At 44.9% G+C, this 13,780-nt stretch overlaps 1 protein-coding gene across 2 annotated transcripts in view; it reads left to right on the top strand.

The window, feature by feature from the left end:
* The window catches only part of LOC142584744 (kinesin-like protein KIFC1), a 141,196-nt gene that overhangs the window by 31,227 nt on the left and 96,189 nt on the right, over positions 1-13,780 (top strand). For both annotated transcript variants that reach the window (XM_075694972.1, XM_075694973.1), the window contains exons 5-6: positions 8,602-8,747; positions 9,401-9,498. In XM_075694972.1, coding sequence (XP_075551087.1) covers positions 8,602-8,747; positions 9,401-9,498 — 244 coding nt within the window. The remainder of the gene's footprint in view (positions 1-8,601; positions 8,748-9,400; positions 9,499-13,780) is intronic.

Raw genomic sequence — 13,780 nt, 5'->3', positions numbered from 1 at the left:
CTGAACAATTGCCTCGGCAATTTTGCTTGTTCCGAAGCTGCTACAAAACTCCAGACGACTTCCTTGCCTAGTTAAACAATTCCCAAAGATTGCTTCCTGAAACACTTGTTTCCCTAAAACTGGGGACCTTCTCTAGAACAGTGTCAGGGTGTCTACCAACTGAGAAAACAGGGAAAATCTGGATCTTCTCAGGGATTTTGAGTAGTCTGGGAAAACTCGGGGAATTTGTGCCGCTATCAGGGAAAATTAGCTGTAATTTTATTGAAAGGGTCGAAAGCCGCAGTAATGCTGGCTCGAGTACCAAACAGTAATCGTAATGAATCGTCTTTGACACCCTGTCATTGGCTGGAGGAGTTGCCAGTGTACAGTCAACGACTGACTTTGCGGATTCCCGATAATTTGGACGGCTTCGCGGCACCACCACGTACACCATAGTCAATGTATCAGAACGTCTGAAATTTCGGACGCAAGAACTCTTCGCTGTCTGATTTTCGGGACGTTTCACCGTGGCCGTAGGTCCGAAACAGCATTAAAGCCACCATCGCTGCCATTTTGATTACCTCACCGCCTCGAACCGGCGCTCTCGCACGCAGATCCGCTGGCAGCCGTAGCCACCGCTGCAGCAACGCTAGGCCTAGCTGCTTCGACATTCGCTATGAAGCTTCTTGCCATTGGGTGCCGTGTTCTTTATTGAAAGAACTCTCCTCTGTCAGCAATGGCACGGACTCTGCCTTTGTAGTCTTCGCGATTGGCTTATAAGCTTGGAAATCACATGGCGTTGCATAATGCCTGTTCCCGAAAGTCAGCTTCCTCTCTGTACAGAACTGTTACTTGAAGCATACGCAAAAGTATTGCAGTGAAGCATAACAAGCATAGGCAGGGGCTATGCCACGGGACACAATATGTATTCCTTAATTATACACGCATGCACCCGGTATTTCCTGACACAGTATGAGCACCGATGTGCCTAATACATGTACCGACAGGCCTTCAGAGCGTTTTGGGATGTGCCTGTGGCGGTTTGAGCCCTTAAGGGCAGTAAATGACATGCATTTTTTTTTCCAACTGGCCGATTTTTTGAACGTTTTTGCGGGCCCCTAGGGAGTTCGAAAAATTGGTCGTGGACTGTGCAACTGACCAAGAAGATGCTTCAAATGGTCTGTAGGGCAAACGAGTGGAGGAAGGAGGACAAGAACAGAAAGAACCTACGCACTGAGGAATGAACGGGAAAGGAAGTGTGCTGCTGCCGTTTTGAAGGAGCTTGAGCTCAAAAAACAGTGTTGGCTGACGCCGAGATGCAGGTGTCCCTCATCGAAACCAAAATAAACTTATTAAAGCAGTGAAACACAACACTGAGGTGTCGTGCACGGGCTGAGAGTATGTCAGGACAGTTGAGGTTGATTTACGAGCTGTTGAGAGAGAATCTCAATTGTGACAAAGTTCAGGCCTCATACCACTGAGCTTGCTATCAATTGATAGAAATAGCTCATATTCGAAAATACTTGCTTCTGTATGCATCTCCTTTTTATTCGTATTTGAGAATGTCCGACTCGATATGTATACTAGTGACAGCATCGGGTGATATGGTTTCAGCCCGTCTTGACATAAAACATAGTTCTGCATCATTCAGGTAATTTTGCAAAGGCACTCGGGGAAAACCTGGAAAACTCTGGGAATTTGGAAATGTCAACTTAGTATACCCCCTGAGCACTGACACTTAAATCATCGTGTCTGATTACATGCCTTGAACATCATTATTCGCCTTATTTAAGGCACACCAGTGAAAATTGTCTAAATTGGTTATAAGTGAGTAGTGTTACACTGTTGATGTAATTGTGGCATGGCTTCTGTTTGTTTTGCTTTATTATGAACCTCCTTAACTCTTTCCTTACCATGGTGAAACTTTGTTTTTTGTAGCCTTATGCCAAATTTTTTTTTTCTGGAGGAACTACGGCACTGAATATTTTTTCTAATACATAAATAAAAAGCAGAATGAATGTATTTTTCATGCATAAGAATTTTATTAACAAGATGTATGTCATAAAAAGATAAATTGCCAGAATCAACATTGTTGGATAAAATTGAAGAAAGTTTGTCAAGACACGCTTGCATCTACTAGGAAAAAACTAACAAAAATTATGAGATACTACACAAGATGTATTGCTGTCTAATAGGCGCTACCTTCGAAAACATCAAAATTTTTCATTGAACGGCTATTCCACTACAAAAATTTAAAGCACTACAGTTGTGTGTGGCGGGCTGCAGTTGCCGACGTTCCAGGCTGCTTTGCGTCGTCGGTCGTAGAGTCAAAGCCAGACAAAAGGGCTCCATGTTCACTCGCTGCTGCTCGATCCCTCGATAAAATCAGTTGCAGAGTCAGTGGAATCGCGAGCTCTGTGATCTTTCCAACTGTGTGTGCCGCTCCCAGAGGCAGCTTTCTACTCTGACAATCGTGAAGCTTCGGAGTGCATTAAAAAATTACAGCCCGGTGGGAAAAAAGTGAACTGCTTAGAAAACAAAATAGTTCTCCTCCTTCACATCCGTGAGCGGCGCGGAATGTCCAGAACTGGTAAATGTTATGCAGCAGGAAATAAGATGGACACGGCGAAAAAATTTTCGGATTGGGAAGAGGAAACCACGTAAGTGGGGGAACAAGGAAATGAAGCAAGCTGTAGAAGAGCGTAAGCAGGTTTCTAGGGATCATCGAGAAGCTAAAAAGTTGGGATTACACAAAGAGGTGCTCCTGGAACAAATACTGAGAGAAGAAAAGGGTGGTGAGTCAGCTCGGGCAAGAGAAAATAAATGTGCAAGTGAACATTGGTGCATAACATTCGCAAAAGAAACGCTAATTGAAAAAAATTCTGGAACCATGTAACAGCACTTCGAGCTCCAACTAAACCTTCACAAATGGCTATATGGGATGAACACGGTAACATCTACGGAGGAGATGCGCTGCTGTGCATTAGACATCATTAGGGATAACTTCAGCATGACAGAAAGCGTAGTTCAGACTCGAACAGATCTAGCAACAGACAAGTCTGAGAGATCAAACTTTAGCATAGAAAGCTTTTATTGGAAAGAAGCAGGAGATGTCCTTAATAACATGGCAACAGGACCTGATGAGATCCCAATACAAATAATAAAAAACCTCTGTTCAAAGAGCAAGGCACTTCATCTACAAAGGCAAAGGTGGTAAAGTTAAGACGAGTTGGTACAGGCCAGTTACCTTAACGTCGGTAATACATAGACTGGCAATGCAAGCCATAAAATTTGAACTGTCGAAGTGGGTGGAAAACAATGTACTGGGGTTCAGATGAGGCAGGCATATAGAGGATACATTTGTACCAACTAAATGCATAGGGATTTCAGTAGCTCAGAATAGACCTTTATCGGTAGCATTTCTAGATATCAGGTGAGCCTATGACACCGTAGACAGGTAATTGTTATGGGATATTCTAAAGCACGAAGGCATAGAAGACGATCTTGTGGAGCTGCCGCGAGAGCTATATAGACAACAGAGTACAAGTTGTAGGAGAAGGTCAAAAACGTAATAACGTAGTGGGAATTCACCAATGACTTAAACAAGTATCTCCTCTGTCTCCATTGTCATTCACGCTTTATGTTAAGGACGTAGAAGGACAGCTGGAAGACACTGAGTTAGGGTTTGATTTATCCTACATGCGTAACGGACAAATGGTACAGCAGAAGCTCCCTGAACTGATGTATGCGGACGACATAGTGCTACTAGCGGACGATACAAGTTTACAGATGTTTGTTAATATATGACAACATAGCAACAAGTCTAGGCCTCGGGTGTAACAGAGAAGTCGGGAATTATGATCTCTCATGCAAAGACGAGTAATTACGTGGTGTCAATTCAACAGCAAGTCATACCCATAGCGTCAAGCTATATAAGTACCTCGGTGTATACATAGACGAAGGAAAGACTTACTGAAGCAACCACCAAGAAAATCTGAAAGTAAAGGGCAAGCTGAATGCTGCAATAAAACGCAGAGCACTGTGTGGCCACAATAAGCATGATTTAGTATGTGGAATCTGTAAAGGAGTAATGGTGCCAGTGCTAACGTTTGCAAAGGCCATTCTGTGTCTAAAATTGGATATCTTGTCGTGTTTGGAAATGAACCAAAGATCGGTAGACCAGTTGGCTTTGGGAGCCCATGGTAAAACTACAAGTGGGGTAGTGCAAAATGACACGGGTTGGACCTCCTTTGTCAAAGAAGCACAGAGCAAAATGAGTTTTGAAGAAGGCTTGGGAATATGAATGAAAATGAGTGGGTGGCTAATGTGCACAAGTATCTGTACCTGAAAAGCGTGGACACAGGATGGAGGAAGAGGTCAAGAAAGCTAGCAACCAAGTACACAGTAATTGAAACTGTAAATGACAACCAGGAATGATCAGAAAATGAGAAACTGGCAGTTAATCGGATGCAAAGAATGGAAAGAAAAAGGACCATGGAGGTTTACAAGAATAAGAAAAATTACTAGAAGGGAATACAGTCGACTCCCGTTAATACGAAGTTCACGGGGACCGCAAAAAACTTCGAATTAAACGAACTTCCAATTAAGCACAAAACACAAAAAACAGCACTTTATTTGTGGCGAAATCGAGTACTATTTTCTCTAAGAAAAATAGTCGGTCATCTTGCTTTGCTTCTTCTTGCCGAATCGCGCTGCTGAAAGCAAGTTCTGCAGGCTGTAGATGTGGCGGAACGCTTCTTCCGCGTTACCTTCAGTGGCAAAAAAGCGCTCCGCAAGAGCAAGGCCCGCAGCTACATAGGCAGCCTTAGGTTCGCCTTCAACGTCATCGTCGCTTTCCTGGGTCGCTTCCTGGGGCCGAATAATCTCTACAATTTTGCTATCCGTCAGCGCACCGCACGTTTCGACCGCCTTGTCTACGGCTACGTAATCTTCAAAATTGACATCCCCGAGAGCATCGCCAAAATCAGTGCCGTCAAGCTCGCTTGTTGACGCTTCCTCCGCTGAAATTTCAGAGGCATCCTCCGAAGAAGCTGCCACAAAACCGCAAGCCCTGAAGCAGTTTGAGATAGTTTCTTGCTTCACACGATCCCATGCTCGCGCTAACATGTGGATGGCACTGAGCAGGCTCGCCTCGTATTTTGCGGAGTTATCCATACACAAAATCATGCGCTCGAGGAGGTGCCGCCTGCACAGGACTTTAACATTTCTGATGATGCCTTGGTCCATTGGCTGCAAAACAGCCGCTGTGTTTGCAGGCAAAAATGCGAGGCGTATTGCACTCAAGGCTGGCACATTCACGTGAGCACTGCAGTGATCGACAAAGAACAACACCTTGCGGTTCGAAGCAGCAAACTTGCGGTCCAATTTGTTTATCCAGCTCTTGAAGATTTCGGCCGTCATCCACGCTTTTTTGTTCGCCTCATAGTCCACAGGCAGCGTCTTCACGCCTTTAAAACATCTCGGCTTCGCGGCTTTCCCGATCACAAGTAACCGACATCGTTCCGTGCCAGTCATGTTTGCCGCGATCAGCACCGACACTCTCTCCTTGCTGCGTTTGCCCCCAGCACAGTTGTCGTCCTTGAATGTCGGGGTCTTCTCTGGTAGAAGCCGATAGAAGAGTGCAGTCTCATCTGCACAGTCGTCGTCCTTGAATGTCAGTGTCTTCTCTGGTAGAAGCCGATAGAAGAGTGCAGTCTCATCTGCATTGAAGATGTCTTCCGGTCTGTATTCGGCGAGATATTCACGCAGCTTTCCGTCCTTCCACGTGGCGCATGTTTCCTGGTTAACGGACGCCTTTTCACCACACATGCTCTTGAAAACCAGGTCATGGCGATCTTTAAAGCGCGTCAGCCATCCATCTGACGAAACGAAGTCATCAATCCCCAAGATTGCTGCAAGCGTTCGGGCTTTCATCGCAACGATGTCTCCGCTGAGAGGAAGTTTGTTGCTCCTGGCCTCCCTAATCCAAACCAGCAGAGCCTTCTCCAACTCTGGGTAAGCACCGGTGCGCATTCGCTTCCGAGAAGTCTTAAACTTGTCGTTCTCAAATGGATCCATTATTGTGCGCTTGTTCTTGATGTAGTTAGAGAGCGTGTTCGGCTTGATCCCGTACTTACGCGCTGTGTCTTGTTTGGCGGCACCTCCCTTCTCAACTTCCTTCAACACCTCGACTTTCGTTGCCAGGTCGAGCGTGCGATAAGAGCCACGGTTTGCCATGGCTATAAACTGCGCGACTAGGTAGTACAGTCAATTCCGAATCACTCGTGGAACAACCTAGCCTACGAGCTTCCCGCACAAAGGTGCTCGACCAACACACGCCTCGACATACGCTGCGCACGCTGCAAGACTAATCTCGCACAATCCCGCCATTGCCAGTATGCAGCGCCGCGTGCACCTGTGGCACCCGCGTGGCCTCCGCGATCAGCTCAGTCCACGCGCGGCAGCCGCGCGTGGCCTCCGGCGGGAGCCGCTTCGCCTCCCGCCGGAGTTGATCGTGGAGGCCATGGCAGCTGTAGCAATGAATAATCGCACCGCTCCAAGAAGGATGGTGTTGCGGGCGGCTGCAATGGCGATGACACCAACGCGGAGCACGGAACTGTTGCAACACTTGAAAAATTGCACATTCTACCAAAGAATGACGGTCACCTCGAGGATCCCGGCTGAAAATTAACTTCCAATTAAACAATATTACTGGATGAGGACTTCGAATTATCGAGCGATTTCTTCTATAGGATTACATGCAAAACTGACGGGACCAGCACTTGACTTCTAATTAACCGAAAATTCCAATTAAGCGGCTTCGAACTATCGGGAGTCGACTGCACCTATATGTATAATACAAAGGGTGGTATCTTGCTATTTGAGGCTCGAGCTGGTTGTCTAAGACAAAATTATACTGGACCAAATATTCGGAACTAGATGCGGCGAGTGTCTGCTGCAGCGAAAATCCGGAGACCACTCGGCACATCCCAATGGAATGCGAAGGGATTCGCCCAGTGAGAACCATAGGTAACGCACACCTTCCAGAAGCGCTTGGGTTTAAAGTGGACGGAGGAGTCAGCTGGTCAGCAGTCGAAATAAGCGAGAGACGTTTAGAGTATTGGTGGGGAAAAAAAGTAGGGAAAAGATTGTTACGACTGGATCTCTTACAGTTATTGCTAGCAGTACATGGTAGATTTTGAAAGAAAAAAAAATTAAGGAGATATATACAAATATGCTAGATAAAAAAACATATAGCATACTTAATAAAATGAAGCAGGCTAGGTGACCATTTCTCACTGGCCCCTTTCAAAGGGGATCCCATTAAATTATCATATTGGAAGGTCTCAAAAGCGGCGTTTCAAATCGTGAATAGCGAGCTAACGATGCCCAATGGGCACAGTAGGCAGAGTTAAATAGCACCTCAGTGGCTGGCAAATGCACCTGCTAGACAGTGGGTATGACATGTCCCAGCACATGGCCTCCGAGGTTTTCAGTGTGCTGCGACCACCGCCTCATTTCAAGGGTTCTCAAAATTCTGGGTCCTACTTCATCCTTGGTGAGTGGTAATGCCACTGTCTTTTATCTTTTTGTTTCAGTATTGAAAATGTATTTTTTGCAAGCCTATCATGAAACATCCACTGGTGAATAACATGTAATTCTTTGCACAGACTCTTTCTTTTGTGGTCCAGTTTCATTGCAGTTGGCTTTAAGTGTGTATTTGCTTGAGCCCACTGTATATGACAGCTTCACTTTCCATTACTGATCGTCTCCTGCTTGCTGGGACAGCAAAGCAGCCTGCATTGTTACACTTCTGCGCTGTTTCCTTAAAGCAGCCTTCTTTGCTGTTTGTCTGTGCTTGAACTGGAGTTGGTTGCATCATGTGAAAGTAGCTGTCTAAACTTATAACTTGGGTGTGTGAATATCAATTGAAATTATGAAATTAGAATATTTAGCTTTGAATATCAAATCGAATAATGATATGCACATGCATTTATTATCAAGTTGGGTTAATTTATTGCTTTGGAACATTGCAATTGCATTTTCAATGTTAAAAAGCTAGACTAGTAAGTCTTATACTAAGACATTGTGATTTCGCTCGTGTTAACTTGGAAAATTTAGTAATTCCTACTAGTTGTCCTCGCCAGTCTGTGCCTTATAATACCGCATCAAATGCCCATAAACTCGGACACACTTGACCCTGTACCAGTTGTCGTTCATCGCTCTTGCCGTCAAGCAGTAAGCTCCGAATTTGGGGTGGCGCTACGAAAAAACAAAAAGTGCACTTTCACTGCCTGCAAACCCGTGCCCCTTGCTACTGAAACGCTGGCTTTCCTGCAAAGTTTACATGTTTAGTCTCTAGAGACGAAGAAGCAAATTTCGCTAGCAGCACGAGACCATCGCAAAATTCAGTACAACATCGCCCCAATATTGTTAAATTAGATAAAAACGAATGCCAAGAACCATGCTTGCTCCTGCACAGCCAGCCGTATATTCGATTTGATTCGAACATTCATTTTTCAATATCTTTGAATTGAATAAGAAAAGTACAATATTCAAACTTTTCGAATATTCCCACACCCTTGCTTGTAACGCAAGTGTAATCGGGGGTGGGATGTGCAGGCGCAGCCACCAGTGGGGCACTGGCACCGTCCGCAGCAGGCAAGCGTAAGCCCTGGGATCTGCAGGGCCGTTTACACGACCTTGAGGAGCGCATGAAGAGCGTGACGGGCGAGAAGGAGCAGCTTAGCCAGCAGAGCACCAGCCGGGTGAGAGCCGTCTGCGTCCCTGCTTCTCTCGCTGTTTTGTTCACTTGCTCAGTTTCATGCTCAAGTCCACAAGCCTACCAAAGAGGCTTTGAGACTGTGGCCACTGGATCGCATGTGTAGTTTACTTTGTCTGTGCTTCTTTCTTTCTGTTCCCTTACTCTATTCCTTTACTTATTCCCCACGTGCCGGGTAAACAAATATAGTTACTGGGAGAAGTTTGCTAACTTATTTGTGTTAGCATGGCTGCACATTGAGCATGACCCTGTTGCTGAAGGACAAGGCAGTAATTTGCTGACAGCAGGCATATTGCGCATCAGGTGCAGAGTCATACTTAGTGTAGATGGTAGTCCGGAAGAACTTGACGTTATGAAGTCTGCCACGGTCGTGGTGGGTTCTTCCCAAGTTCTTTCGGACTGTCACGCACACTAAGTATAACTGAGTGCCTGATTGATAATTTTGCCTGATTAGACATGCGCGAGGCACATACACTAATTATGACTTTGCACCTGATTAATGATTTTGCCTTATTGGAAATTAGGCTTCTGAGGCACATAAGACATAAAACGTTTCAGAGAAGAGGTTCCAAGAACCAGTGCCAATACTTGGGTATAACATGTGACCACGAGTAAAATTTGTACGTGTTCTTCTTGCAGCTGCAAGAGCTTGAGAAAATCAATGTTGAGCTTCAGGCCGAGCGGAACAAGAATGCACAGCTGACCACAAGGGTCTGCGAACTCGAGTCTGCGCTCAGGTGGGTGACACTTTCTGCCCGAGTGTGTCCTGCTGTTAAAAACAGCAAACCTTTGTTATGGGATGCACGCAAGCATTTACTATTTGCACACAGTGTAGACACCATTCTTGACAACAGGTCTTTGGCTGAATGCATTTTACTTGACCTTTTTAAAGCCTTCAACAGAGTGTATCATGCACTGCTTGTTCATAAATTATGACTATTAAAGCTTGATCCCTGCAATTTAACCTGGACCGAACGTTTTCTTGCGAACCGCTCTTTTTTAGCTTAACAGCATAATTTCCGCAGAATGCATCGTCCATTGTGGTGTACCGCAGGGCTCAGTCCTCTTTTACTCATTTATATTAACCGTTTACCATCTTGTGTTTCCCCATCTGTTTGCCGGTGATGGCACAATTTTCCTAGAAGTAACAGGACCTAACGACTTCACTCTTCAATCTCACATTAACACTGTCTTTGACGTGTGTAATACATGGCTTATGGAACTAGTAATGCACACTTAGACAGCATATCTTCATACAAGTACCTCGCAGTTCACATTTGTAGCAACCTGAATGAGATACTCATACCTCCTGTTGTCTGTGACCTTAATTGCATGCTTGGATACCTTCCTCGTAACTTCGCAATATCACCTTTGTCTCCAAAACTAATGTTATATAAAACACTCATTCGCCCTAAGTTGGAATATGCTGCATTAATTTGGGATCCATATCTTGTGCTATTTCCAGTGAATGTACTGAATAATTCTGTGTTCTGCAGCCTTCAATTACAACTGAATTGCTAGCGTCTGGTTAATGAAAGCTCACCTTAAGCTATCCACGCTTGCTTTTCGTCGTGCAATGCTCCAGTTAAGCCCTTTTCACAACCTTTATCATCATCCCTACTTTCATGAATTAGTAATATTTCCTCCCCATTACATTTTGCTCAAACTGGACCATGCTCATAAGGTGGGCATTCCAGTGTGTAAAACGGTTGTAACTAGAGTCCTACATACCATGCACATGAAATGATTGGAATTGGCGTCCGAAATTGCTACTGACAATTCGAGACCATGAAAAATGTGCCTTTATTAACCAATGTGTTGTAAAATGTCCCTTCTGTAATTTCTGTTGACCCCAAAGGTATGAGGGTATACCTCTCATGCTGTCTTTACCGCTAATTACATGCTCGGATACTTTTGTCGCAACTTCACAAAATCGCCATCATCTCTTAAACTGTCATATAGAACAGTGATCATTCAAATAATTCAATTTGCGAATTGAATGTCTAGTATAATCTATTTCTCGAATATTCGTTTTTTCCAAATACAGTCCTTGCCTGTTAGAACAGATTGGTATACAACATACTCCTAGATATAATAGCCTCATGGTTATATTGCGCTCAGTTTTACAAATACGATATTAAGGAAGGACAGGACGTGGACGGACAAAGTGCAATTCCTTCCGTTCACGTCCTGTCCAATATAACCATGAACGTTCACCAACTAGCCCCCTTCATTGCTTTACTAAATGTTATTTCGAGTACATCGGGCTTCTACATCCCTAACCTTCCTCCGCTTCCTCGTACTTTATATTTCGTCGACAACATTGCGAAGGCCAGGCACAGAACTCGCACTCTCATGTACGCCCTGAACAATGGTCTGTGCTTCACCTGTGTTGGCTGGTCTACTCGGAAACGTTGCCCCTACCAAAAGAACGGCAAGACGCCTCTGCAAGGTACTTCGAGCGGAAACGTGGCGACAGATTCGCCTCTTTCGAGACCACATTGCGGCGATATGCGCGGAAACAATGGACCCGACGGCTTCAACAGCAATGATCAGGTATTTCTACAACTTGGCAGAGTTGCATGCCGAAAGCTTGTGGAAAGGCTCATTCAAGAGCCTCCCTAGAAGAGAAAAGCGTAAGCCTCAAGGAAGCGGTGCTGTCAACCTATCTGGTAGAAAGATCCCAGATTATGTGCAACAGACGCTAAATAAGGGACCAAAATACGCAAATGAACCTCCAGTAACGGCAGTACAGTTCCTGGCCATGGTACGCTCAGTCGCGGAAAGAACCCCTGAGCCAGAAAAAGTAACTTGCATCCAAGAAGTTTTGATGGGAGTGTCAAAAAAGAGCCTAGTAGAAAAACCCAAACCTGCAGGAACAAGCAGAGTGACTAGGTACCTCAAGAAAGAAAATCTAAAACTGCTCCTCTCGGACAAAACAGGCGTGTTTGTCGTGATGAACGCTCCTGAATATGAAAAATCCGCCCAAGAAGCGATCCGTAAGAATTTCGCAATAAGCAACATTACGTACAAAGCAATTGCAAAACTGAAAAATGAAGCAGGCAGAACATGTGAAAGCATGGGCTTGACAAGATTGGCAAAGCGCGTGAAAGAGAGCAAAGAACTCACTCTGAAGCCATTTTTCACGGTAAAAACCCACAAAAAGGGAATCCCTTTTAGGACGATTATTGAAGATCGCGGAACATGGCAAAGATGCATCGCGGACTACCTTCAGGCCTGCTTGAACTCTTTACCTTTCGACGACCCGTTCTTGATCCGCAACTCTGACGAAGTTATTGCAACACTAAAGAGTAGCCCGCCAACGTCTTGTTTTTCAATCGACGTGAAGGACCTGTTCTACAGTGTCCGAGGCGAGCGGTGGTACAAGCAGTAGAAGAAGCCATCGACACGTTGGGCTACACCAAATTTGAGGACGTGTGCAAGTGCAGTATATTTCTAGTTTTGTGAACTTGTTAAAACTGTATCTACGTGGTGCATTTATCGAATATGGTGACAGTGTGTATGAGCAGAAGGATGGCATTGCTATTGGTTCTTGTATAGCTCCCGTGCTTTCCGACTTATTTTTGAGTGTGGGAGACAGGAAACTTGCCGCCTTGTTTGGAGAAACGAACATAACTACCTGTTTCAGATATGTTGACGATTATTTGGTGTGCATGAAAGAACCAAACCGATCCATGTAGCGTGGAAACTGTCATCAGCATGTTCAAAAAAGCACATGAAGGTTTAGAGTTCACGTACGATACTCCTACCGAAGGTCGATTGCAGTACCTTGATATAAACATTAGGATCAGAGGCTCCCACATCTGCTGGTGCTACAAAACTAGAGGAGAAAAAGGAATCCTGAGGTATGACTCTTGCCATTCTAAAATCATAAAAAGAGGCATCGCCAAGGCTTGCATCAGTCAAGCAATTGAAAAATCATGCCACCATGCTGTGAGGGAGAGCATCGATCTGCAAGTAAGCCGCTTAATTAAGAAACAGTGGGTACCCGAACAGCATGGTGGTGCAAATCTGTGAAAACTTGTTGCCCGAAATCAGAGCCAACAGGAAAAGGCAGAAAACACAGAAGAAAAAATTGAAAAAACTCGTGGTGTTGCCTTACATCCATGGCTTGTCACATCGGATAAAAAAGACAGCCCAACGCCATGATGTTCAAGTTCCGTTCTCCGCCCCGCAAAAACTAAAAGGCATGTGCAAGAGGGTGAACGCAGGATCCAAAGAGGCCAACCCTAGTGCTACAGTCTGTCAGACTAAGCACGCGAAAAAGTACGTGGAATGCGCTACTTCAGTTGTTTACCAAATCCCACTAGATTGCGGGAAACTGGACGTTGTCTAAATGATAGGTTACGGGAGCACAAATACACGTGCCAGCTTCTGACAGCACCTAGCAATTTGGCCGCACATTGCAAACAGTGCAAATGCTCCCCGCTAATAGAAAGCACCACAGTCATCGGAACATCAAAAACTGAGCGAGAAATATGGGAGGAGCTTGCGATAGCTAAAGAAATAGACGTGCGTAAGCACTCCGTCTATTGCGCTTATCAAAGCTGAGGTCGAGTTTGCCAGGGCGAACGGGTGAATGTGAACGATGTATGCCTGACCCAAACTATAATCACATGTCGTCACCTTGTCATATCTTTTTATATGTACTCCCCCCCCCCCCCCCCGCACCATATCTCCTTGTATATAAGCGCGTTCTTTAACAGTATCAAACAGTTGGTAATTGCGCTTCGTCCGTCCACGTCCTGTCCTTCCTTAATATCATATTTGTAAAACTGAGCGCAATATAACCATGAACGTTCACCAACTAGCCGCCTTCATTGCTTTACTAAAATATAATAGCCTATTCTTTTCACTTGGTTTGGTCTGCCCTTATTGTCGATGAAACGAATTCCGCTTTTAACGGACCTGACTATAACTTTCTAATGCTGCGAAGGACAAATTTTGTCTAGATGGGGTAAACACGACACGCTTTGTGGCGGCCATGCATGCGTGCAG

This window comes from Dermacentor variabilis, chromosome 6 (genome assembly GCF_050947875.1).
Source record: "Dermacentor variabilis isolate Ectoservices chromosome 6, ASM5094787v1, whole genome shotgun sequence".
Lineage (NCBI taxonomy): Eukaryota > Metazoa > Arthropoda > Arachnida > Ixodida > Ixodidae > Dermacentor > Dermacentor variabilis.
This window is presented reverse-complemented; position numbering and strand designations above follow the sequence as displayed.